General features: G+C 44.0%; 4 protein-coding genes and 1 non-coding gene across 6 annotated transcripts; 3 read left to right on the forward strand and 2 right to left on the reverse strand.

Moving 5' to 3' along the window:
* Positions 1-2,287, forward strand: LOC1270281 (GDP-mannose 4,6 dehydratase). The gene is made up of 2 exons (XM_308963.4): positions 1-759; positions 850-2,287. The coding sequence occupies exons 1-2, from the start codon at positions 688-690 to the stop codon at positions 1,864-1,866; spliced, it is 1,089 nt and encodes a 362-aa protein (XP_308963.4). The 5' UTR covers positions 1-687; the 3' UTR covers positions 1,867-2,287.
* A 59-nt stretch (positions 2,288-2,346) lies between these two features.
* On the reverse strand, positions 2,347-4,661 carry LOC1270280 (F-box only protein 9). Of its 2 annotated transcripts, XM_061650557.1 has the most exons (4): positions 4,375-4,631; positions 3,438-4,307; positions 3,060-3,371; positions 2,347-2,975 (listed from the first exon to the last, which is right to left on the reverse strand). In XM_061650557.1, the coding sequence occupies exons 2-4, from the start codon at positions 4,136-4,138 to the stop codon at positions 2,660-2,662; spliced, it is 1,329 nt and encodes a 442-aa protein (XP_061506541.1). In that variant the 5' UTR covers positions 4,139-4,307; positions 4,375-4,631; the 3' UTR covers positions 2,347-2,659. The 2 variants fall into 2 exon arrangements, with proteins under 2 accessions (XP_061506541.1, XP_308962.4); XM_308962.4 differs by having other exon boundaries at positions 3,438-4,661.
* Positions 4,662-4,906: 245 nt separating this feature from the next.
* On the forward strand, positions 4,907-6,691 carry LOC3290238 (BTB/POZ domain-containing protein 9). The gene is made up of 2 exons (XM_565412.3): positions 4,907-5,879; positions 5,948-6,691. Exons 1-2 carry the CDS (start codon positions 5,039-5,041, stop codon positions 6,304-6,306), a joined length of 1,200 nt encoding a protein of 399 aa, XP_565412.3. The 5' UTR covers positions 4,907-5,038; the 3' UTR covers positions 6,307-6,691.
* A 12,569-nt stretch (positions 6,692-19,260) lies between these two features.
* Positions 19,261-26,398, forward strand: LOC1270277 (forkhead box protein A4-B). Its single transcript, XM_061647028.1, has 3 exons — positions 19,261-22,919; positions 24,203-24,500; positions 24,694-26,398. Exons 1-3 carry the CDS (start codon positions 22,615-22,617, stop codon positions 25,771-25,773), a joined length of 1,683 nt encoding a protein of 560 aa, XP_061503012.1. The 5' UTR covers positions 19,261-22,614; the 3' UTR covers positions 25,774-26,398.
* Positions 26,399-26,942: 544 nt separating this feature from the next.
* On the reverse strand, positions 26,943-27,014 carry Trnaq-cug (transfer RNA glutamine (anticodon CUG)). The gene has a single exon. It is a non-coding gene; the product is annotated as a tRNA-Gln (tRNA).
* Positions 27,015-27,476: the final 462 nt, after the last annotated feature.

Genomic DNA, 27,476 nt, shown 5'->3' on the forward strand with positions numbered 1-27,476 from the left:
CTACGATGCTGGCGGCGGTTTATAGTGGCGGCTGTGGGTGCTTGGATTTGTTATGTAAGCGTGAGCAAGCTTTTTACGCTGCAACAAAAAAGGAATTTTGCGAAAAAATGCTTGCCAAATGATGGTTTGTAGAAGATAAAAAATAAATAAAGGGTTATAGACAAGTAATTGAAACATCAGTGTGAAATAACGACCAACCAACAATATATTTGGTCAAAAAGGTCCTGCCTTTGATAAGTATCAAAAATAAGTTGCACCGGTACGTTGCGATTGTTCAGTTAGCTTCAATTTCTGTTATTTTCCCCTAAATTTATCAAATGTTCACAAACTAAGCTAAATTTTGTATTTTACTGCGTGTCCTAAAAATCGAATTATGCAAGCCGGTGCAAAAAAAAACCTTATCAAATGTTCTCTGGGCCTTAAGCCTGTCAACCCGCATGGTGACCTGGAAATCCACTGTGCTGTGCTATCAAAACAAACGGCAGCAAATGTAAATACACGTCACAGCGAGCTGGTCTACGAAAAAGGCATCGGAAAAGCCGGTCCCCGCTTGCAAATTGCTGGCAAATTCCATTTCGCACCCATACCCACACGCCATTCCGCAGAAGCATTTTTATTGCCGCAGAAGCGCTAATAACATACAAACACAGTCGGGTGCTTTTATCGTACTAAATTAGTCCACTAAGCATGGAGGGCGAAGCGGCAGTGACGAATCCGGTCGATAGGAAAGTGGCACTGATAACAGGCATTACGGGTCAAGTGAGTAGCTAAAGTGGCTGCCTCTCCTCCCCTGCAATAGGTGTCACTACTCTTTTTTCTTCCAAACAAACCCCCCTCGAAACCCGGCAGGATGGTTCATATTTGGCGGAATTTCTGCTGGACAAGGGCTACGAGGTGCACGGCATAATAAGGCGCGCGAGCACGTTCAACACGTCGCGCATCGAGCATCTGTATGCGGATCCGCGCACGCACCGGGAGGGCAAGATGAAGCTGCACTACGGCGACATGACCGACAGCAGCGCGCTGGTGAAAATCATTGCCCAGGTGCGCCCGTCCGAAATATACAATCTGGCTGCCCAGAGCCACGTGAAGATTTCGTTCGATCTGAGCGAGTACACGGCGGAGGTGGATGCGGTCGGTACGCTCCGGCTGCTCGATGCCATCCGTACGGTGGGGCAGGAGCGGACGGTCCGCTTCTACCAGGCATCGACGTCCGAGCTGTACGGCAAGGTGGCGGAAACGCCCCAGAACGAAAAGACCCCGTTCTATCCCCGCTCACCGTACGCGTGTGCCAAGATGTACGGGTACTGGATTGTGATCAACTATCGCGAAGCGTACGACATGTTCGCCTGCAATGGCATCCTGTTCAATCACGAGTCGCCGCGCCGGGGGGAGAACTTCGTGACGCGCAAAATCACCCGCTCGGTGGCCAAGATTTCGCTCGGCCAGCAGGAGTACCTGGAGCTGGGCAATCTCGACTCGAAGCGCGACTGGGGCCACGCGAAGGACTACGTCGAGGCGATGTGGCTGATGATGCAGCAGGAGCGGCCGGAAGATTTCGTGATCGCGACGGGCGAAACGCACTCGGTGCGGGAGTTTGTCGAGCAGGCGTTCCGGTACATTGGGCGCGAGATCGAGTGGCGAGGGACGGGCGTGGATGAGGTGGGGGTAGAGAAGGGCACCAATACGGTGCGGGTGCGCATCAATCCCAAGTTTTTCCGCCCGACCGAGGTCGACCTGCTGCTGGGCGACGCGTCTAAGGCGAAGGCACAGCTGGGCTGGTCGCCGAAGGTAACATTCCTGGAGCTGATCGCCGACATGATGGCGGCGGACATACAGCTGATGAAGAACAACCCATCGGCCTAAGCAGTTTGGGGGAGGTGCGAGATATCGATTGGGCGATTGAACGATTCTTCTTTTTTAACGTGTTAACTATATCGAAGGTCAGTATTTGGTCCGTGACACACGGGATGGAAAGTCCCCGCAGGGTTTCACACCTCGTTGGGGAAGATTTTATTTTAACCACAGTGGGGTTGCATGTATTTGAAAGAGTGGATATAGCGGCCATTGGCGCATTTTATTTTATCACTGCTATCCACTAAAAGCACATTATCGGGGGGGGGGGAGAAAACTAGCCAAAAATGAACAAATTAATCCACTAGGCGTAATCGGGAATTCGGACAACCACACAATTGCGCATATTCCATGGCAATATTTTAAATTGTATCAGTTTCTCTATCCAATAGCTCTCGCTAGTAATAAATTATCGAAAGTGAACAAAACTATACATACCTCGAGTTTGCTTATTCTTAGTTAATTCGGGACAGTTCGTCAGCCTGGGGACCATTTCGATAACACTGATTTATTCACCTTTAAGATGGTTTCTCGAGCCTTTTCACATTCATATAAGCTAGGCTTTTCCGACACCGAAGAACTGCTTCTCTTCTTACAATTTCAGCCCATCACACGACTCACCGAAACGGGTTAAAATTAACACGATTGTTTTTCGTACTATCATTACCTACGGGTAGGAGAGAAAAAAACCATGCAAAAAATAAATCATCTCCTACTGTGTCTCTCTCTGGGTAAAGTATCGTATTCTGCTCGATCTTTAGGCTCCCGCAAGCAAAGAGCATGTATTGCGCGCCGCACGAGCAAACTACTTCAATGGTCCTTCCGATTCCTGGTGGTAGCTCTTGACGCGCGAAAAGTACAGCGGCGGATACTTGGTTGTGGTTAGCTCGAACTGGGTCGTTTTCTCCTGATTGTTGCGCTGCTGCACCATCGTGTACTGCTTCCAGTGCAGCTGGCTGAACGGCCGCTTGCCGGTGCTCACAATCTGTAGCTCCATCAGGAACGTTTGCTGTCCATATTCTGGCTCAATATCACGTGCCTTGCGACCGGGGCGTTGCATTTGTCCGGCCGCCGATGGACGGTTGCGCTGTATGACCACAATAACGATGTCGTCATGCAGTCTGTACCAACAAAAAAAAAAATGATGCAAAATTATGATCAATAAAGGGAAAATGCTTCCTTCTGGTTGTCCTTCATGCCATTACCGATAGTGTCCGCGCAGTATTTCATTCTGTGTGGGGACACGTTGCTTTAGCCGCACGACGCACTGCTGCGGCTCATCGGCGGTCGTCATCATTAGCACCTTCCCATCAGCGAAGAAGCGAAAGTAGCGATAGTATTCTACCAGCTGTATCGGGCGATAGAACTGGTCCTGGAAGCTGTTCTCCCCGGACCGTAGGTAGCTCGTTCGGCTGATGTAACATCCGTGGAAGAGTATGCGCGGCCTGTTGATGTACATCTCGCGCCAGGAGCTGAACGGTGTTCCCTTCAGCACACCCAGATTAACGCCCCAAATCCTGCAATAAGAGCAATTGTTGTAGTAGAAACAAAATACATGTCATAAAAGATGAATTAAATAGTACCTCATGCAGGCATGACGCCATATTTCGGGATCTCGCGCAAGCAGATAGAAACCGCGACAGACCGACGCAAACCGCTCGAGCGATTTCAGGTCCAAATCGTTCGACACCACCCAGCGCAGAATGTACAGGATGACCTCCATCGGCAGATCAGAAAAGTGGGCCGAAGTGACGATCAGCTTGCGGTCACCACTCGCCCGCTCGAACAGCTTTCCCGACCGAGCCATCAGCGTTTGAAACCGCAGCCCCAGATCGACACCCTCCAGATTTTCCTCGTCCTCGTCAATGTTTGCCTCCAGCATGCGCTCCATCAGCCCGTCCACCTCGGCTGCAGCGGTTGTCGCTTTGGCGTGCTTTTTGTCATACACTCGGAACTCGATATCGGGCACGAGTTGAGTCGCCCGGCGGTACAGCCGCATGGCTTCGAACACCTTGCCGCTTCGTTCCAGTTCCGAGCCCTGCTGGAACAGGAGGCGGGCCTGCTGCTCGATCGAATCCTTCCCATCCCCCACATTACCGCCAGTCGGAGCAACCGTAGCAGCGCTCGCAACGTGTTGCTCCTTCTTCAACTCCTTTTGCCACTGTTCGCGGAAATCGTCCAGCTCGGAGCGCTTCGGGCTGGTCGCTTCCGACCCGCTGGTAGTGGAGGAGGAAGAACTCTCATCGTCATCTTCCTTGCCGGCGTCACTCGACGTCGAATCCATCGTAGGCCGAACGGGTGGCGGTGCTTCTAGGGGGTAGCTCCTCCTGAGCGATGCTTAAAAGTGACGGCGATGCCAACCAATCCTAGTGTGTCCGCTCAAGCCGGGATCGTGGCGTCGAGATAAGTGTCACGCTGGTATCGTGCTAGTTCACGGTCACTGTAGCGAACAACTTTGGAAAGGGATGAGTGCGACAGATTGATAATATGGACGAAATACGGCTGAAAATGCGAACGCACGGGATCCACTTGCACCATCCAACTGGCCATAGTCCGTTTGCACTGTGCGTGAGACAAGAAACTTGTAGCTTCCTTTCCGCTTCCACCCGGGGGAGGATTACTTTTGTCTTTCTAAACGCTTAGATCCGCCAATACCGCTCCGAAAAACGGCTCACTTTTTACCGTGGGCCATTTTACGACTTGCAGAAGGACGTGAAATTCTTTGCTTTGACAGCGACTGTTTCAAAACAACACAGGAAGGGGAAGAAGAAAACGAAACGTCAAATGTAAACAAACGGCGATTTCCTTGCGCAGAGCTGGCTGGCAGCCATGCCGGCAAGGTGCCTAGTGGTTGGTTCATGCTGTGGAGAAAAATGACTCCATAACATTTGGCGGTAAATAGCTCGATTTGAGCTTTGAATTTGGAATTTAGTTTCGTAATCTGATATTTTAAAGTAATAAATCGTATTTTGAATCAATGTTAAAACATTTCGGAACCAGATTTCTTGCAAATCCAAAGCAGCTGCCGTTCGTTTGTTGTGTTGACAGTTGGCGAATTGTCACGCTTGGCGCCATTACACCGGGTCGTTGTTTATAGCTGCACGGCATGCGTTGCCCGTAGGACGGACGAAACTTGCTCCTCATTTCTGTACGGTGAATTGTTCAAGCAAAGAGCTGAAACGCCATGGCGAGTGTTAATGAGGAAAAAAGGAAGGATACGCCCTCGCCCGCAAAGCATGTGGATAGTGTAAATCATGAAGAAATCGAAGACACAGCCCTGCTTGCGATACACATCGCGGGCCTGTGCATGAAGGAAGACAAGGCGGACGTTACGTTCGTCGTCGAAAAAGAGCGCATACCGGCGCACCGTGTGATACTGGCGGCCCGGAGCGAATACTTCCAAGCGCTGCTGTACGGTGGGCTGGAGGAAACGAAGCAGACCGAGATTGCGCTGCAGGTTCCGCTGCAACCGTTCCAATATTTGCTGCGCTACATCTACTCCGGCAGCATGTCGCTGAAGGATATGAAGGACGAGGACATACTGGACACGCTCGGGCTGGCCATCCAGTACGGATTTCCCAGCGTGGAGAAGGCAATCATCAACTACCTGTCGCTGCACGTGTCCGTGGGCAATGTGTGCGCTATTTTGGACGCCGGTCGGCTGTTCGATCTCGCCGATCTGCTTGCGGTGTGTGACGAGTTTGTCGACAGGAATGCGCTCGATGTGCTGCGGCATGAGACGTTCCAGAATCTCACATTCGAGTCGCTGTGCAGATTGCTCGATCGGGATAAGTTTGATGCACCGGAGGTAGATATATTTCTCGCCGTGCATAAGTGGTACCGAGCGAAGGAAGATGCGGATGCGGATCAGTACAAGAAAATATACGACAAGGTGCGCTTTCCGCTGATGTCCCACAACGAGCTGGTCACGGTGGTGCGACCGACCGGGGTGCTACAGTCGGACCAATTGCTGAACATTGTGGCCGAGAAGGAAACGCTCTACAAGCTGCGTAATCGTGGCGTAGGTAAGAATGTCGTTTTGCTGTAGGTTTGTTTACATAGCTTTAATTGCTTTCCCTTTCCTCCCCGACAGTGCCAGGAGAGAACGTAGTGAAGGAGAAAATCGTATGGTCACAGCTGTACGATGGAAGGATACGATGTGCCGATGTCGTGTTGAAAAAAGCGCACGTCATCAACAAGATCGAGGTATGCTATAAGATGAAAAGCGCAGACAATGTGGTCTACTGCGTTGATGTATCACTCGATGGGGAATGTTGGCACCGACTAGCCGAATTGCCTCACAATAAACCCACGGAAGTGGTGCACTTCCGGGCGCGGGAAGTACGCTACATTGAAGTGACCACGTCCGACAAATATGAAGATATTGATTCCATAAAGGCAATGTTGCACATGAAACAGAAAAAGAAGAAATGGCATTCCACTTCGGATTAGAAGAACATGCACCACTTGTATTCGGGTGTGCATTGGATTACGGAAACGAATAATTCATCTTGTATGTATTATGAAGGTGATTTTCATTGTTTTTTTTTCACAACAATCTAGTGGATTGTTGAATGAAGATATTAAAAATGATAAATGAGTTATACCGTTGAATGAATCATATCAATACTACAGGGTATCTGAGAGCCATAACCATAAGAATCTGCTTGATATTTCTACTTATAAAACGAGTTTTTCTGCTTAAATGAAACATAATAAGTGATAACCTCCAACATTAGGGTAGAAGTGGTATCATTCTGCATAAAAAAAGTTGAAGTGAAACCAGGAAACGATGCCTACAAAGAGAAATATTGGCCAATAAAAAAGTACAAAAGTATTTGTTTTCCATTTACTATTTTGTATTATCGGCGCAATACACAAATCAAGCAATAAAATCGGAAAGTCTTTGCGGAACAAAGCGCAGAACGTCATATGATTGTGTAAACCAGCTAAAACATACAAGCCAATCAAAAAATAGAATCTCACAACAGGTCCGATCCCAAGTGATCCCACGCGCTCTATAAAACAATCCGAAAAGACCCAACGGATCGCCCCCATAGCAGCGTGCACCAAACGTTGACGTGAAGATCGTTTCGGCTTTATAACGGCTTCAGCCTGTCCTGTCGGTGTGTTAAGTGCTGACCGAAATTCCAACGCATTATTTATTTATCATTCCTGCGTGTTGTGTGTGATTTGTTGAAAAAATAATCACTGTTTTCTGAGGAAGCGTCACATCTTTCGCGAATAATTTCAGTGGCAAAGAGTAGTGACTGTTGAAGACATAAGACGTATTTTGTCCTTATTTTGACTATGCTGTCTAGACACCGTGGTGTTGGAAGAAGATGGCAGCATACGAAACTGCTTTTTAAAATAGATTTTTGCACTTCATCTGAATTCGTGGGCTAGTAAAAATAATTCGTATAATTCGTATGACTGAGTTAGTAGTTAAAAAAAATACACATAGCAACAATTAATGCTTAAAAGAGATCGCATAAACGATGGCTAAGGTGATACGTTAGAATGATAATATTTTTAAATAGATTGTTGTTCATAATTTTAAATTTTAATTTTTTTTCCCGTAGCAAGGATTGACTATCCGGCTACGTGGTAATGAATTAAGTCTCGAAAGCCTGTATAGGCCGGCATGTCCGCGTAGGACGTAACGCCAAATAGAAGAAGAATGTTAAATGGCTTGTTTGTAATGTTATGTAATTTGTATTCTGTTATCTAGATTGAAACTTGCGTTTGGCTTTATGCCGCGCACCCAACGCCTCGGCTTGTCGATCGGAGTTGGAGTCGCCCAGGGTCGGCTGGAGTCGGAGTCTGACGGAGTTAGAGTCGGTCGGAACCGTAGTCAGCCGAATTCGGAGACTGTTGGTGTCAAAGTCGACAAGCGTCGGAGTCGGAATCAGAGATATTTTATATGATGTTTTGGCTTCATCCTTCACTAATCCAAAAGAGCGCCGAGGTGTAGAAACAATGTTGGCTTCAAAGTCCTTACATTGCATCGGTTGACTCGGGTTGACTCGGACTTCGACCGACTCCGACCCTAAATCCGACCGACTCCGACCCCCGACGGCACCAACACAAGCAAACTCCGAATTCAACTGACTCCTACTTCGGTCGACTCGCACTCCAATGCATTCCAACACCGGACGATTCTGACTCTGAATATTGCTGGTTGAACGATCTTTCGTAGTCAAATCCTAAATTTTCAAATAATTGTCGATTGTTTATTTTTGGTAATTCTTCCCCTCATTAGATGAAATACTTCATCTCAAATAGTGTTGGGATTCATTAATCTTTCGTTGAGATTCATTCATAGGAATCTTCAGTGATGAGTGATTCGAATCTCGATTCTCTTCAAACTCTTCAAAGATTCATGAAAGCTTCACCAGCTGCGTGATACTTGCCAAGAAGTCTCGAAAGCCTTTATAGGCTGGCTTGACCATGTAAGTTGTTGTCGCCAAGAAGAAGAATAATGAAAAGCTCAAGCTCTATGAATCCTTGGGGATTTATGAATCTCTAGAAGTATGTGAATCTTTCGAGATATATGAATTTTTTAAGATATATGAATGTTTCGAACACTAATCTCAAAGCATATAACGTTACGATCGAACTTAAGATAAAAAAAAACAATACCGATCGTTTACGTAAACTAATTCTAAGACACGGACGTTTTTCCATACTAGCTGAAATTTAGTAATTAAAGATTCAGAGAAATAACTTCATGAATTTTTAATAGCGTAAGTGTGGAAGGACATTGAATGAGAGGGACCTTATACCTTATGATGATGTTATCCCTATTGTATTAGGCTTAATAATACTTGATTTGCTCTCAGTACGACCATAATGTAAACTTGTCCATTGTCCATACATACTATCTCCAGAGATGTATTGCTTAAATTGTCATGCTTTAATTTAACTTTTAAACTAAAACCCATCGCTGAGTGACCGTGGATCATATTGCATTAGCAGGTCTCCAAACCAAAACGAACCGATTACTTCTTACATTAACATGGCAAGATATTTCTCTAAGCCACAAAACGCACTAAACCCCCAATAAGAGAATGGCTTAACGTATCATCTGTATCATCACATACGTCGAGCGGAAGATGCAATCTCACATTATCAGTAGCGGAATTTGGGGCAAGTGTGCCATACGGGGCAAGAGTGCCACCAAGCATTTTTCCTTAAAAACTTTAGTTTAATGATCAATTGTGTATACAGTTGGTTGCTTTCCAATGACTAAGTATTCTGAGCCTAATTTCATATAGACCAATCGATATTTCCCATTGTTTTGAACTTATTTATACTGAGTTTCAAAATAGAGCAGAATATTATAATTTTTTAATCCAACCAAATAAGCTCTCAAAAATCATGCGAACAATCAACCCAGAAAATATTTACACCACCGTATAGCTGAAAAAACGTGTAATTTTTTGTGGGGTTAGTTGAAAAAAACTTTTTTTTTTGTCACTGAAAAATTCAATTTCAAAAAAGTTACAACTTTTGGGGCAAGTGTGCCATCTCTGTTTGGGGCAAGTGTGCCACCATCTTTCATAGGCGCGAGCTGTCAAAAATGTAAACATTGTTGTAGCGTGCTGCGGAATGGTGCGCTATTGTGAGCCAGAAAAACAGAACAGTAACTAACCATATTGTGGTACAGTTGGTGGTCAAAAAGGGTTCATTGGTGACTAAATACATGTAGGAATACATTCACTAGTGGTACAAACGTTATAATTTCCAATTATCTAAGAAATACGGTTATTTTAACCAGGTGGCCGTCTTGCCCCATACGAGTGGCACTCTTGCCCCATAGCCCAAAAAATAACGTCTTTTTGGATCCTTTTTAAAACACTTCAAAAACTGTTTTGTTTGCACTTTTTTCAAGCGAAACTCATTTATAAGTGAGGAAATAGATGTAAAATGGTTATGAGATTTAAATCGGCTTTTGAAAAACATGTTTTAATGAGTTATAACTTGAAATGCTTAAGGTGGCATACTTGCCCCAAGTTCCGCTACCATTTGTATCTTCACAACTGTTTTAGGATCTTACGACAACTATAAAAATAAAAATAAATATTACTTATGATTTGTTTGCTTACAATCATGCCCTCCCCTTCCTTCCTGTGCCTGCCGGCAGCGCTAAAAAGGATGTTACACAACACAAGGGGAAGGAAAACAAACTTTTACGACCACGCGCTCAGTTTTAAGGACACTGCACCATGGGCATGATTACTTCGAAACCAAAACATACTACTACAATGCACGGCACACGGTTCAATTACTCTCGCCAATGACATTGGACATAGCTTTGCAGCCGCTGCTGGATGCATGATTGGATGCTCTGGTACACTCAAATTACCCGTAAGCAATTTTACTACCGGTACGCATTACGGTACACTGGTTGGAGAGAGAGAGAGAGAGAGAGAGAGAGAGAGAGATCGCGCACGCTGAGACTGCATTTAAGGTGCACCAGGGGTGGTAGGGTAATAAAATCCCTAAAATTGACATTACTTTCACCTATAAAACTGTCTCCGTCGGGGCTGCCGCGGGCCATCCGTCATCAATCTCGATGGAAGGAAAAGGCTGGTCGGTCGGGCTGTGGTGGCCGGAGGGCACAATATGTGCGGTACTAGAAATTCCCCTTTTGCGCTCAAAACAGACCAAGTACACGTTTGATCGTCGGTTTCAAGGGCGTGTAAGGCCTTTTCTTTTCGGGGAAAGCTGGAAAGCGGGGAAATCTCTGGAGAAACGGCACCGTTTAAGTAATTTTGAGTTCGTTGTTGGGTGGTATTTAAAACACGGAACACAGTTTCCCTGGAAGTAGTTAAATCATTTCCCTTAACTGGATGCACCACGCCGACAGGGCCGATTTTACGACCGCTGGCGAAGAAATCATTTTCGGAGGATCGAGTTCCCCGGGCGGGGTAGCTGGAAAATGGACCACATTGCCTGGTATTTGTGGTAGGCAAAAGGAACCTGCTAACACGCTGGTGACGAATCCGTGGCTGCTAGATCTCATCCGATCAAGATGCGTTCGAAGATGCTACGAACGGATGTGTAAATGTGAAGGTCGTAAAAATGCAACAAAACTGTGCGCGATCGTTTCGGTTGGCGATCGGTGTTGTTGGCGATAGGCGGGTGTAATGGTTGCGTTGACAAGTGAGCATTAGAGAGCGGTACGATTTCGAGGAAATGATCTTAAGTGTTTGTCGATACACAACACCAGATCACCTTTTAATTTGGTTCAATTGTGTCAGCTAGGATCGATCTGAAGCTCTTAAGACATCAGTTTTGGGTTGCAAAATTCGTCTTTTAGGTGTTCCTGAATTACAGTTTCTATCGCCCTAAACATCAAACTAGACGGCTTGGTGCCGTTACTGAAAATTCCGTCGGCATTTCTTCCTAAGCAAGCCTAGAATCCAGTAGAATGTGTCTGGATTTGCCCTCCAGCGTCTGCAGCGGTATGGGAAAAATGTGATCTGTTTACAAATCACTTCCCAGAAATCGCATTCTACCCTCGGCACGGTACGGCCTGGTCGGCTCTCGGCTCATTCCTTCCCTTCCCATTTCGCTGGCACCAAAGGGCATCTTTTATGATCGGTTTTCCCTCGTTCCCGATGGACGGCGGATGCACTGTAACGCGAGCACACCGAAAATAGGGACAGGCCCCGAAGGTTGGGCCTGCTGGGATGGTGGGTGTACGCGCGTACACTTGAAGCCCTGTTTACGACTTCTTAAGATGCTGACGTCAAAATATGTCAATTAACCGTTTAAGTTGCCGTTTCTGACCGAGAGCCAGGAAGAGGGAGAGTGTGAGAGGGAGAGAGATGGAAAGGAAGAAAGAGATTTTTCTCATGTACAATCGATTCGGTGCGGCGTGCCGTGAGACAAACGATGACAGCTTTGAGGCCCGATGATGATGGCGTACGGGCATATAAATATGATTGATCTTTGATGAAGCCATGAAGCAGGCTAATGGCTGCTAAACGGTTATGGGAGTGTTTGGTGGGTCCATTTTTAATGCTCGTGTTCTGTGGCGTTCGGGGGCTTAGATTATGCTCCCGGTACTAACTACCCCACCCGGACCCTGCGATTTAATGGACTCAATCGAAATTTATTGGAAATTGAAATATTTACGAGACATGCTTAAACTGCGATAAAAAGTGAAAAGTCTCCTGATAGGAATGAGATGAGATTCGCTGTGAAAAAAAATATGGACGGGCTTTGAGTATTTTGGTTGAAAATAAACATCGTAGTTCTTAGTTTTTGAAGCATATCTCAAGTTTTGTGATTAAAAATGAATAACTTCTTTGCAATATCCCAAAACGCTGTTTTGTAATGTGGATTGCATACCTTGAGGGGATTTTGTATTTTTATAATCATTACTATTATCTATCATTAATTATAAATATTATTATAAGAAAATCTCAAAAGGATCGTCCTTTCATTCCTTTGTCCTAGATGTCCAATACACACGCCTTGTTAGCAATCTTTACACCTCTTCGTCATAGTTAACGATCTTACCAGAGATCATGTGGCAACGGACAACGATTCCGCCACAAACGGCACGATCGATACGGCTTCCCGTTCGGAGCTGGAAATGTAAACCATTTCCACGCGGCACAAATATTATAACGCACGTTCCGAAAGATCAAAGTGTGTGGTGTGTACACATTTTACGATCGTTTGTGGCCCCATAAAAATGTGCCCTGCGGGAGTGTTTCGGCATCGCGCAAAATATTCGAAATAACCACACACGTCCGGTGTGTGTTTGAATTGTTGCAGACCGTTCCGTTCGATCTTTCCTGCTCGACGGGGCCTCCGTTTTCTCGACGGGTCATCTCGTTTTGCTCAGTTAGGGCCACCCACCGGGGGGTCTTAGTATTATCGGTCTTAGTTAAAAAAAAACCCCACCAGACATCAGCATTATCTCCCCGCTACTGTTCAGAATGGTGTAAATTTCAAAACAAATAAACAATCGATCAAATAAATAGAGAGAGGAGGAGAGAAGGAGAGCGGGTGGGTACACAGTAGCCTACCTCGTTTGGGGAAAAGGTTTACGGCACGATCTGTCAGATCGTCGACGGGTTACTACGATCAGTAAATATCGATCGGTTTCGCATAGATGAGGAAATCCAGCCAACAAAAGCCGTACGATGCGCTCGTCAGTAGTTTGAAAATAATATTCAAAACCCCTTTCTCCCGTGCTCCCAGCCTGGTCATCCAAGGGATACTCCTGACGATCCGTTTGTTTGCATGTTCTATTGGGAACATTTAATTCGTTCTCAGAATCCCACAGAGAGAGACAGAAAGAGCAAGAAAAAGAGACAGAACAATCTGATGGAAAATGTAAACCATTGTAACGCGCACTGCATCCATGATGTGTTGGAGCGATCATCCCCAATCGGAACAAAACCACCCAAATCGAAGTCAATAAAAATCGACAAAAAAAAACGACTCGGAACCAAATGGTTCAAATTGAAAAACACACAAACAACCGTTTAACCGATTTTAACTGCCCGCTTCCGTTTGGTGCCTCTTGGTTTGGTGTGGTTTTGGTGTGTCCGGTTGGGTTTTGTTACTTTTGGTATTGTGCTGATGATGAAGCTATTGGGAATGGAAATCGGTTTCATTAATCGAACCGTCGTTAGAATGTGCCGCTTTCCGTGTTGGTGGCACGGGCATGTATCGATTGCATTCGTTTACGTTGTGTGTAATTGTGGGGAGGTAAACATGTAAAGCTGAAACATGGCTGAACGATGAGTCTGTGTGGGCTGATACTTTTTGGATGGACCCCGCTGATGACGTGTCAATCCAGGGCGGTCGTGTTGCTGTCTGAACGGGGCGGTTGGTTAATTAAATGCAAATGGACCGGCTCATCACTGGAAGTGCTTTAAATCAGTTTTGATTTTAGCGCATGATGAGAATGTTATAGTTGGTGGTGAGTGTGGTGGGATAACAATCTCACTTAGGTGTTAATGAAGGTATTAACGAAGCCATTCATAAATAAATTTCGTCAAATAGGTGCATTAATTTGTAGCTTAACGTTGCGTTGTTGAGTTTGGGTAGAGCAAGTATGCATAGTTCATAGTTACACTAATGTCCTTTATAGCCGGTCTGATGGTACAGTCGTCAACTCGTACGACTTATAATCATGCCCGTCATGGGTTCAAGCTATCCTGCTATATGTAATCAGTAAGTCACTGAAAGCCAAGTCCAGTAGTGGAATAGACAGGTCTTGACCAATAACGGTTGTTGTGCCAAAGAAGAAGAAGAAGAAGAAGAAGAAGAAGAAGAAGAAGAAGAAGAAGAAGAAAAAAAAGAAGCAGAAGAATATAAGAAGAAGAAAAGGAAAAAGAAGAAGAAGAAGAAAAAGAAGAAGAAGAAGAATAATAAGAAGAAGAATAAGAATAAGAATAATAATAATAATAATAATAATAATAATAATAATAATAATAATAATAATAATAATAATAATAATAATAATAATAATAATAATAATAATAATAATAATAATAATAATAATAATAAGAAGAAGAAGAAGAAGAAGAAGAAGAAGAAGAAGAAGAAGAAGAAGAAGAATGATATTAATGCTTCATTGGGCTTTGAACGAACGGCAGTTTTTAGTTGTCTTAACCCAACACTTTCATCAAAGAATTATAAAATCTAAACTTGTTAAGACCAACACATCTGACTGACAAATTAAAGTACATAACTATTAACAGCAAATAACTTGATCACACAACAAACCACTGCGAACGAAGGGAAGTTATCAAAGTTTTTTTTTAAATTCAGGAGAAATGGTCCAAGATGATATCAAAGTTATTTATTTACAAAATACGAACCTGTCATGCCTGCATACACCAAGCACAGACACTAAGCACTAAGTGCTATATTTACAACATAATGTATGAATGAGCTCATACAGTAGAAATGCAATGCTTTTATGTGGCCGAATGTACTGTGACCCCTAGACGGTACGCTACATTTGTAAGTGGAATAACATTCAAACCACCGGAACAGGGCGACGACGACAACGAGAATCAAACCGACGTGTCAAGGCGACCACACACACCACAGAGCAAACGTCACGCGACACGTGCCCGCGTCGGTTTGCACCAAAAATCGCCAGTTTTAGGTGTTAAATATCGCGAAACCCGTATCGCCAAACCGGGGAACGGAAATGTGGGAGATATATTTTTATTTCTTTTTTTTGGGGAAAAAACCTTTTCAGTTCATCACAGCCATCCCAGCAGTTAGCGCTATTAATCTTTTAGCTGATGCTAAATTCCGGTATGTCGCTAGGAATCGCTTCAGTGATAATGTATCAACATAGCTTGCAGCATGCGAAAAACATATTTTTGGCTGTATGTTGGGTGACTGTGGGTAAAGTGACTCGTGATGGGTGACTTGTGTGAGACGGTGAGGATGAGCGAGAATGGAATGTGTTTTGTTTGAAAATATTTTGGAATATTGTGTACAGTTGAGTGTGGAAATAACTGGCAACAACAACCGCCAAGACAGGTCACAGTTTGTTTGCTTATTATTTATAGAGAGCGACACTATAGCATAAATTTACAACATTTCAGATGTTCTCGTAATGTTCCAAAAAAAGAAGTTTATATAAATGAAAACTTTTGCCATTTATAATAATATTAAGATCATTGAATGTTCAAGACAAAGGATTCAATAAGTCAGTCCTCGTTGGTTTTGCTTTGATTGCTTGTAAAGTATGGTGAAATACTTTTGTAAAAGGCATATCATCCCGTTTGCTTTAAAAAACCCGTCCTCTTCTTCGTACATTTACTGTTACACCATTTCCCTAACGAAATACCCTTCCAAATCCTTCGTACAAGTTATCGCAACCTAATGCACATTCATACGTACCGGGAATTGCAGTGAATGACGACACCCGGTATGGTTCGCGAACGACGTCAGCAGCAGCAGTTCTCGGTTGATGGGAAGGCATTTTTCTCTACTCCCTAACGATCGTCCATCGGCCAGAGGCGAACGTTAGCGAGCGTACCTTCATTTGTCACCGAAATCGTCCGTTCAAGAATGTTTCGTTGCCCTGGTGGGATAGGCTTCTAGTGGGTCCCGGATTTCCCGCTTATGCCAACTTGTTAGCAAGGGCCAGAAAACGCGTACGAGATGGCGAGTAATTCGAAAACTGTAATTTGAATGGCATTTTTCAGTGTGTGTGTGTGTGTGCACATCCAGTACACGAGTGGAGGAAAAATGGGAAAAGCCGCACGAACGATCGTCATCGTCATAGAACGAAACCCCATTTTTCCGCCCATTTCGGAGGACAAATCAAAACAAATAGTAATAGTCTTTGGGTTGGCTCTTTATTCTCGGAGTTGGGAAGGATACATTCTAAAGGGCACGAGGAGTGCGTTCGGGAGCGTAATTGCTGGGCGAGAGTTTTGTTTTTCAACGGTGTGTGTTTGAGTTTATGTGGCCACGAAGAAACGTGTCCAACGCTGAACGGGTTTGCTCAGATAAATATTTTAAGTTCGGTTCGATGTGATACGTTGTCAGTTAGTCAAGTGAGTCAATAAATAAATAGGCGTGTTTGGGTACAGTTTTAGGACGAGTTTTGGTTGATAGAAGCATAGTTAGACTATTTACGTATCTTTAATTAACAATCGTACTTGAGATCTCTGATTCAATGTTTAGTGCACGGAGAAGATCTTGTTTCCTTGGGTCATTTAGGTGTGATTGCAGTTTAAAATTAATGTATGGGCTTATTAACTATTTTAGATCTTTTTGTATCTGTTTTATATGCATTTATTTCTAACTAACAAGAAATAACCCAACCTTTTTACTGCAAAAGTGTGTTATAAAACTATGGCCATTACTTTACATTTTACATTCACCAGCATTCCTTCAACTGGTACTCTCATTCTTACTGAAGCAATTGGCAGTAATAGTGACAAAAAGCAAACAGCTTACCGAAGACTTTCCACCAATGCAGAGTTCCTACACTTTAGAAGGATTTTCCACCGCCACTGTATTAACGTCAATTACGCAAACATAAAGAAAACAAATAGTGACACTAATTTGTTACTCCATCCACAACGGCACCGGGGCGTGAGGTTTTGCCGAGCAGCTCGACCGGAGCAAGCACCCCGGAGCCGCTGCTGATGTTTGTGTAGCTCAAATATAAAATATTTTCCTTTTTTCCGCATTTCCTCAACCAGCCAAACTATGGCTGGAGTAGAGAGTTTACTACCAACAATACCGAAGTGGCAACGAAAAATCCGGCCCGCGAAGCAGAGGAAGAGTGCAAACGAACTCCTGCAGCCGCTTCTGTGAGCCGGTGAGGTTGGAAGAAGTAAAGAAAGCCATAAATGTCACGTGCTCGACGGAACAAACCCGTCCTCCGTGTGCAACACCAACGACCGCAGAAAGACCGTTGCTAGGCGTAGCAGTGGGCGCAGCATTTGAGCGCAGCGGAACAGCGGAAGGGCGTAGGGCCTGAAATAATACTGCGCAGCCGAATTTTGGGCTGCATCATCGAGCAAATCGGACTGGTTGCATTGCTGGTTGCAAACGCTTACAGCACGTGGGGTGCGCTTGGGAAATGTTTAAAGCCGCTAGAAAAACAATCATAAAATGTCGCCGGTACTGTTTCTCCACCGGCTCTGGAGGGATTTATTTTCCACACTTAACACACTAGCATTCTTCTCTTTTGCTGGTTGTTCTTCCGTTTCTAACCGAACGTGAGCGATTGTAAAAAATGGGAGTAAAATTGAGTGGAAATCAATGTTGCAAACGTTGTGTTCGTCCGAAAGGGGTTTTGAGCGACTGATTTCGACCCACTAGCATCCGAACGGTGGACAAACAATGATGGATGTCTGTGTGTCTGTGTGGCATTTGATTTCCGTTTAGCATTATGATTGGTACAATTGGAATGAGCCTGATACAGGTGGTTCTGGGGTGGAAGCGTTGGTCTGTTTGAGCTCATTTATTAGTTGAGATTGGTTTTATGTTTTGAGGCTGTTTTTTACAATTATTTCCAATGTTTGTGCAATTTTCTTTATTTTTTTCAAGAATGTACTTATTTTATCTGTTTTGTATCAGTTTGTACCTTTTTGTATCATTCGTTGTGCTTCATTTTGTTTTATTTTACAATCATTTACAAGCTGTAACAATTTTTTGTTTTGTTTTTACTTCTTGACTTTGCTTATTCGCAGTTATCATTTTTTTTCTATATGTGTTTTCAGCTTCTTTTTTAAATTATGCAAAAATCCGAAAGTTATACAATTTTCATGTTTTTACTTCTATTAACTTTTAATTTTACTTTAATCTACTTCTGTCTACTTTTAGTAACATATCTATTCGTATTTAAATAAATTCTTTAAAATATGATATTTTTTTTTTTAATTTGTAGTTGGTTTTGTCAAATGCAAACTAATATGTATATTTTTTATATGTTTGCTATCATATAATTTAACACAACATTGTCAAATTCTGTAAAATTTCTAAGTTTTACTTCTGTTTTTATACTGCTATTTCCTTTCATCTATTCTTTTCTACTATCAACACTTTCAAGACGGCTTTGAGTAACAATTTTTTTATTAAATGTCTTGATCTCACGCTTATTTGTTCTTGTTCGCCACGTGAGTTAATTTGTTTTCTTAATTTTTAACAAGAAAATGGCAACAACAAACATCTGAGTAACAATCTTACAGGCACTTACGAGTTTCTTTCACGGTTTCTTTCTATCCCACCGCACGGAAGCATCATCGTGCAGCGTGCATGTGCATCAGAGCATTAAGCCAGCAAATCATAAAATATAAAACCCATCGCAAGCGTCCCACAGCACAGCGACACGGAACGTAACCGCAGTAAAAGGACAATAAAAAGACGAACAAATACGAACAAAAAACAACCAGGATGTGCACGCTCGTAAGTGAACTTTACCGCATGTGCAATGGATTTACAAATTTGTCGCTGCACCAAACCGGAGCCTGCGGAAGGGATCATGGGGACATGTTCATAAACAAATAATATATCATCACTGTGCGTTCTCTGCGCGCTGGAGAGCAGTGAAAGCGCTGTAAACCCGTGAACATAAAATGCAATAAAGTGTAAGGAGTAGGAAGAGTAGCAAAAAACGGTAAAGAAAATGTGGAAAATCTGTGGAACGAACCTGGACGGATGACGGTGGCGCTACAAAAAGATTAGCCGACGTAAGATGTCGCCTGGAACATAGGCTATAAACGTACGCAGTCGGCCAAGGGCATCGGGATGGTTTTAAGACGTCGGAAAGCGTGTTGAAAATATTGACGGGCACTCAAAGTGATGCAAATGCAGAACGGGAACACGATTGGTTGATTGACAGAGCCACTGCTTGGGGAGAATATTCCTACAAATAACCAAAGACGGAACATATATATATATATATACCAAAAAACATGATTGTTAAAAAGAAGCGTAATTTAAGTGGCTTTGATCATGCACTAAACAGGCTACACACAGATCTGGTTGATCCCAACCAAATGGATTTGCATTGCTCTGACGCTGAATGTTAGTGAGGAAGATGGAAGAGCTACAAACAATTGCTAATAGGCCAAACCAGAGGCCAGTGGGTGCGAGTGTTTTCAGACCTTTTAAAGACGTGATTCGAAGAAAAACGATGTTTTGAAGTATTTTGCTTCTTCTGAAGCAGATCATCAAGCAAAGGAGCCCTGCTTTTCCCCAAAGGCGCTCCGATGGTACGGGGGCCAACCGTACAGGTGTTTATTATGATGAATGTTTTGTTTATTTCCAGTACACTTTGCGGGGTTTAAAGTACATCTTGAAAGATTAAAAGACTGGCCCGGCACGGGCATAAAAAGGAAACCGCCCAGCCTGTTTTTTTCCCAACTCCAACGGTGTGTATGGCTTTGGCCGTTTGCTAATGAGTTGCCGTTGTAAATGCCGGTGTTTTCCCGGCTCTTTTTTTGTTGTTGCTGTTGTCGGAAGAGGTGCTAAAGAATGTGGAACTTCGACTTCGACTGGCCGGATGTTAACGGCTGATCGATTGACTTCAAAGGCTTCGGTCGGGATTGGCCGATTGTTGGTGGCGTTGATGGCCATGGTGCGCTCGTGGAGGAGTTGATGAGTAAACAGTGGTACGGTGGCATTACGCGTGAATGCCAAAGACGGCAGAGGCCTGTGACTTGTGGGCGGATGTTTTTGCAGGGTGAAAATTTGCAACTGGTAGCAACATCAAAGTGAAACGCGGGAAAGTGAATATTGTGAAGATTTGATTCAAGGCAAGAACGGTGAAGTGGTTTTGGAAGTGTAATCATGGGGAGAAAGATAAGATCTTCATATTAGATTTCGTTATGGGGTTTTAGTAATATTAACCTTTAGTAACATTATTATAAACCTGCAAAGCACGAAACTGGGAACTTTCAATATATTGGAAATGGAAAAATTGAACAAAAATGCATCCAATTGCTAGGACTGGTCGTTAACATGACTCGCGAGCTCTACAATCAACTCTGCACCAAAACGCTTTATTGTGCCCTTATTTGGACAGTGCTGGAGTATGCCAGCATTGTGTGGTGGTCCACCTCTGTTCGGGGGGATTAGCGCGATTGGAGTCCATTGGAACGCAGGGACTCCACCCGTTTCGCGGTCCGTTCGTGGGAGAGCAACCACGACTACGCGAAAAGGTGTTTATTGCTCGGCCTGCCGCAACTCGACGACCGAATACAACAGGCTAGCTGTCATCGTTGGGTTTCTCAATGATAGCATTGACTGCCTGGTATTGCTCTCGTCGGTTTATCTGTACGTACCTGCTAGAAACCTTCGTCCTGGAGTACTGCTGGTCATCCCAGAGATAAGGACCTTATATGAATCTTAACGCGGCTTATGATGCGTACGAGCCTTGCTTGACGGTTGCCGATGTGTTGTCCCTTATTAATTTTCTTCGTCTGAATAGTTAGCGTCTTTGTAATTGTTGTGCGTAAGTGTGAGACTAAATCAAACATCAAATCTAATCTAATCTAATGGGCTTATGAAGTCCTTCGATTTAACAATTAATATACAAATATACAATGATTTTAGGTAATAATTGGGATGAAGGCCCTTGGATTGATCTACTGATCTTATATAAATGAACTACTAGAGTATTGATTTAAGTATGCAATAGGTTGCGCCCAAAAGGGAAGGCGAACGACATGAAATTGCATTCCCTTAGGTATATTTAAATGATTCAACAAAACAATGCGATAAGATTTCCCAAGCCAATCTGTTTGTAGATGGAGATCTTCAAAAAAGGCTACCTTTCTTTTCGTAAGCTACCTTTTTTTATAGAAGATCGCTGAAATCTGGAATACATCGAACAATAATTCGACACAGACGTTCCCCCGAAAAAAATGCTAGAAAGAACCAAGAAAAGGCAATAAATTATCTTTTAAATTCTTACAAAAACAGATCGAAGTAGAACTTTGTTTCCGTCAATGTGGCACCATTTTTAATCCCCACTCATCATCGACCACAAATCATAGATCGGCTTATGGCAATACCTCTCCCCCATACCCTACCTTTCCACACTGGCAAAAGCAAAACAATCCATTTGCCACGGTAGAAAGAATCCACCGGTACCCATTGGAAATGGGAATTTTCTGTGGTCGTGGAAAATCTAAATAAATAGATGGGCGGAGCCAAATGGCAGTGATCCGCGATCGACACGGCGGCACGGATCGCGTCGGTAAACGGGAAAGGAAGTCATAAACCGCGGGTCGCGTCCGCCTTCGTAATAAACACGTATGCGCAGTGTGTTCGTGCGCAGGCGCCCGTTCCGTTTGCGCAAAAGACACATCAGATCGGGTGACTTCCGAAGAAAAGGGGCCAGAAAAAATAGAGAAAGAGAGAGAGAGAGAGGGAGATAGAGCGTACTGCAAGTGAAAATTCTGTAGTGGAAATCTTCCACGCGGGAAGAGGAAAAGTCAAAGCGCAATACAACGGTACAATTCTCATCCTTCGCGCATCGCTGCACGCTGCATTGCACGTTTACGACGCTGGATGTAGTGTAAAGCATAAATAATGCGGCGATGGGATGAGTTACCGTTTTTTTATGGGAACGATCGGTCGGTGGGTCGGATGGTTGTGCGCGCTGGTGCTCTTCGCTTCGGAGGTGTAGATCCTTTTCCCCGATCGCGCTAAGCGGGTTTGTCGAAGGTGCCGTGTGTTTATGAAAGATGAAAGTAGTTGTTTCTGTTTTGCATAAAATAAATAGATGCTGTATGTGTGTGTGTTTGCGGGTTAAGGCGCGTCCCGAGTGGAGGTGTGGGATGGAAGAGATGGTTTTGCGTGCGGTCGATGGCGTTGTTTTGGATCTTCATCATCGTCGTCAGCAGCGGCCCTAAGGGGGCGTAAGCCACTGTTAACGATGCGCGAACTGGCGCGCAATGGCGTTAGGAGGGTTGGCTCGTTGTGTGGTTTACGGAGAGGCAGGATTTTAGTCGCTTGCTTCATCTCGTGTGAGACGCATTGCGCCGTGTTCTTGTTGAGTGAACATTTGTGAGCAAAGGTCAACCTCTCGAGTAACATCTCAATTGCGTGAGGCCGAACTGTTCTTAGACGCGTGGATTTATTCATTAAGTGTTGTCAATTAGATTGTGTAAAGTGTACAGTGTTCAGGAAATTCTGCAATATTTTTTAGTGATTGCAAATACTCGACTGTTTGTAAATTACCAACGAGAAAATCTTTGTTGTCGAAACCGAAAAACGTCCCCGAAATCCGTCGGAATGCTACCGTACAGCTCTTATGCGGCAGCAATACAGCAGATCCAAAGCCTCAACCACGATCTGGCACTGTTCAGCAGTCAGCACGCAGGTGGACGCTACCTGCCCCATCCGGAGCACAGTGCGGCCACGCTGGGCCAATCGTACTTTGGGCTGAACAATTGGTCACTGCCGTTCTCGTTCCTGAAGTCGGTCCATCGGCCGGAAAAGCCACCCTTCTCCTACATTGCCCTGATAGCGATGGCGATCAGTAGTGCACCGAACCAGCGGCTAACACTAAGCGGAATCTATAAGTACATTATGGATAAGTAAGTACGATTTTTTTAAATCAAAGTTGGGCAGAGAGCAAAACAGCAGTCACTTTTATTAACAATATTGCTCATGTAGATTAAAATAATTTTTGAGTGCGAACTATTTATTAGATCTATTTGGCAAGCAAATGTTAGATTTAATGAAGTAAAAGTTCTGATTAGAATAATACTTGGAAAAATAAATATTATTTCCCCATATTGGTTATGCATATTTAAGTATTTAAATTTGGGTTGAATAAACTAGAAGATTTTTCAAGGTTTTCTTGTGTACATATTTTTGGATCGCTCTCACAATTATCCGTTTGCTTTTTTTTTAATATTTATGAATTTGTTCAACCATTTTGTTTGTATTTTTTAGCACCAAAATGTGTTCAAGCAAGTGATAAAACATATCTTTAAGAACAGTAAACAAATCTTCGCACAGATTAATAACTATTTAATTTTTGGACTCGAGTCTCACGCTACTCGTCGCGAAACGGCGCAAATCATGTTTATGAAGAAAATCATCCTAGGAGAGATAGACGTCTACTACTATTACTACTAGTAGTACTATTACCATGTTCATGTGGTCCCCGAGCTATGCTGTACCATTTATATGCCGATCCGTAAATAAGCGGTTTTCTTAATTTTACAGTTCTTCGGGAAAATTGCACTGATTTAACCCAACATAGTCTAATGTAAAACAGATTCCATTTTGGTAAAGCTTTTAAATCATTCGAATAGGTACAAAATTATAATATTGGATAAGAATTATATCAAATAATTGGGGTAGTGCTTCATATTACTACTTTAAGCAAAGTTGCTCAAAAATTAGCAAAATTTTGAGTGAAAACCGCAAAATACGACTTACTCGGAAATTCGAGATATGTGATTTCTTCACGGTCCGCATTAATAGCGTACCTCAGGGACAACCTGTATATGACCTGCATTTGAATAATATGCAAATTTGATTTTGTTTTGAAAAATTATTTGATTTTTTTATGAGAATTTTTCCATACGTTCTGTATTGCACACACACATAAATCTCAAACTATTAACAATCTCTGGTTTTAGTTATACAATTAGAAAAATATTTTAAAATATGCACGATAAGGTGCTTATATGATATGCAACGATTTAATACGGTGGAATTCTGTGTTGATAAAATCCACCACATCTCTCTGCCCGTGCTTCTTCCAACTCATCCAATTAGTCTCCTCAAACCATCAGTGTCTGCCACCCTTCGTTCACGTACGGTTTCTTCCGTTTTTGCCTTCGCACATCCGCGTATCTTCTTGCAGCTTTCCGTACTATCGCGAAAATCGCCAGGGCTGGCAGAACTCCATCCGGCACAATCTCTCGCTGAACGACTGTTTCATTAAGGTACCGCGGGAAAAAGCGTCCGGAACCGGCGGCAAGGGCCAATCGTCCGACGGGGACGGCGGTGAGGGTGGTGGAGGAAATGCAGGAGCAGGCGGCAAAGGTAGCTACTGGATGCTGGACCCGTCGGCAAACGATATGTTTGAGCAGGGCAATTACCGGCGCCGTCGTACCCGCCGACAGCGCAACGCAAAATTGATCCTGAACGGCCACTTTCAGGTAAGGCGGTCGGATGTGGTTAGATAAATAAAGGACGGATGCTCTATTTCACCGTGGAGCTGGGAGATAGGAGGGGATAGAAAAAAAAAAAGATCGCAAGGGGAGCAAACATCACCTGCCTGCCGATGCTTATCGTATGCAGTTCCGCCGTTTGTACAGTTTCCGTTTCTTTTCCCCTCTGTTTCCCTCGCAGGGTTCACCGTTTGGGCTGGCCTTTCCACCGACCGGAGACTTTATGAGCCCGTCAACGGTAACGCACCTGCCACCACAGCCCCACGGTCGACGAAACGAGGGCACCGATCTTCATCATCTGATAGTGCGAAATGATTTGATACAGCAGCGGCAGCAGCAGTCTCCGGAGCTGGCCGATCCGGCCCTGCTTTTGCTTGGTTCCGGCTGCTACCATCACCCTCACGGTGGCTATGTCCACGGGGCATCCTCATCAGCAGCGCTGCTGGCCGATGGGCTGGTAGCAGGTGATTCGCCGACGTCTTCCCGTGACACAACTTCATTAGCCGATACGAGCGGAGCCCGGGATGGAGTGGGCCACCAGCGTGGAAGATGGTCACCTTCTTCAGGATGCCACCACATCAAGCACCGGAGCGACGAGGATACGGTTCCCTCCATCGACGGTGTAGATGAAGTAGAGTTCTTGGTACACTCCCCGAGTGGCACACATTCCGAGGGCGAGTACGAAAATGAACTTAACGCACTAAATCCGGCCGGCGAGCGACATCCGAGGATGGAATTAAGCGCACGTGCGAGGAAAAGTGATAATTGCTTGAACCAACAGTTCCCTTCGACGGTGCGCTTCACGGCCCACACGCTGGACGCTTTGCTGCTGGGCGAGCTGAGTGGATTGCGTGTTAGAGGCTGCGAGCTAACGTCACCTTTCTCGTGCACCACCAGTCCCGATCGGCAAAGTTCTCACTCGGGCGAACGGCCGTTCCGAACGGTCAGTCCGGATCAAACGGGATTTGCTACTGCCCCGGCCGGTGATGGTTTGTGCACACCTGAAAGCGCATCGAAACCGACACTTCCGACATCGGTAGCAGCAGCAGCAGCAGCAGCATCCGTCAGAGCGTCCGGATCGTCCAGCTCGCCGGTAACAGCGTACTGCTGCCCCAGTGTAAACAGTGTCCGACTCTCGCCCGGCCGGCGTGTAAGTCCGAATGCTGGCTCACCGGTTACAGTGACCGTACCGGTTCGCACGAAAGTTGGTGGCTTAAAGTCGAGCAATTTCACCATCGAAAGTATTATGCGACGGGACTAGGGAGCGTGATAGCATGGTCGCCATTTACATCTCTCACCCATCACGATTGGAGCGGGGGAGGAGCAGATGTGTGGACAGTGTGTTGACAGTAGCTTAAGTCGACAAACTAACTAGTCAGTGGAGTGGTTTCGTAAATAAAATTCGTTCAACGTTGCCGTTTGGCAACGACCGAAACTGACCATTAGGGGAAGCAAGCAGACGGAGAGAGCGAATGGCAGAGGGAAAGTTGGTGTTGGTGTAAGGTGATGAATAGACGATTAAAAAAGATGACATCCCAGCAGGCGCTTGGTGACTCTGGGAAGCTTGGTGAGTGTGTGGGCACTCCTACCGGTTGCATCCAGGTTTGTTGACTCTTTTAGTGGTGCTTTGAAATTTGGCAGAAAATTGAAGAGTACATTACTTCTCGGACACGATTTACTGGGCGTTCATCGTTCTATTTTTTGAGTGCTGCTAACAGAGAATAACTCTAAGCTTTTGCCGGTACAGGTAGTACCGGAGATACTGTATGCCTTAGTGAATTCCAAACACTTACGATTTTGTATGCGTTTGAAGCTAAAATGCAGGTTGTTTGTTAAACAAATAAGTTTTCCAAATAAAATTGCTAATTTTAAATGTTTGCAAATGAGTTTGAACGAACGATGTTCCTTGATCTTATGAGATAAAAAAAAAACATAAATTGTTCAGAAATAAAAGCTAAAACAAAACAAAACAAAATAACAAACGAAACAAAATATACATTTATAATCTGTTTTTAAATTATTTTTGTAATTCTATTGTGGGAGATTGTACTAGTTCGACAAATCCTTTAGGAAATGCATCATAAAAAAATTATTATATTTGCTAAAACTACCCAGTTTAAGCAAAACAAAACAAACAAAAGATATATTTTGGCTAAAAAACAAATCGATTTATGGCGAAGTTGTTAGAGTGAAAATATAATTGGAATAATAATAACATTGGCATTGGCAATATACACATTTTTTCTATTGGATTTTCTGTCATAAAGACAAAAGTGTACTGTGTTTTAGCATTGTTTTAGCCCTGGTATGAAATATTTTTCTTATTATAAAAATTACATGAAACGGTTTTTTTTGTATAACTAGTGAATAACTGGATTGACCTCGTTATGCGAGAAATGAACATTAGAAAAAAAACTTTCTGTATTCGGTAGGTTCCACCGAGATTTGAACTCGGATCGTTGGATTCAGAGTCCAAAGTGCTAACCATTACACCATGGAACCCGACTTGCAAAAGGGCCTAAAATTAGCCGTTTTGTTGGGTGCGGCTTGGCCGCCTAATTTTTCTCGAAAACGAATTAGCAACGATCGAATGTGTTGATTCTATTATTCAATTTCATTATTTGGATTTCGTTTATCTGCATACCCAATACCATAACCCTTTCTTTATGCTGCTGCTGCTGCTGCTAATGTTGGAGAGTAACGACGGGCTTATGTGGCGAGATTGCTGCTGCCCATCTTCTACTCCAACTCCCCTCCCTCTGTTTACCGATTTATCAATGCGTGTAAAATCATTTTTACGCGAAACGGTTCAACGATTGAAACGGCAACACTAGTCGGGTAGGAGGTTGGGTGTTTTGTTTCAGTGATCTCACAATCTCCCACCCACCCGTGTGCTGGTTCTCACCGTTCGGGGCTAGCTCGATTCGATTTATCATAATTCACCGGCCTCGCGGGAGGGCATAG

Source organism: Anopheles gambiae, chromosome 2 (genome assembly GCF_943734735.2).
Source record: "Anopheles gambiae chromosome 2, idAnoGambNW_F1_1, whole genome shotgun sequence".
Lineage (NCBI taxonomy): Eukaryota > Metazoa > Arthropoda > Insecta > Diptera > Culicidae > Anopheles > Anopheles gambiae.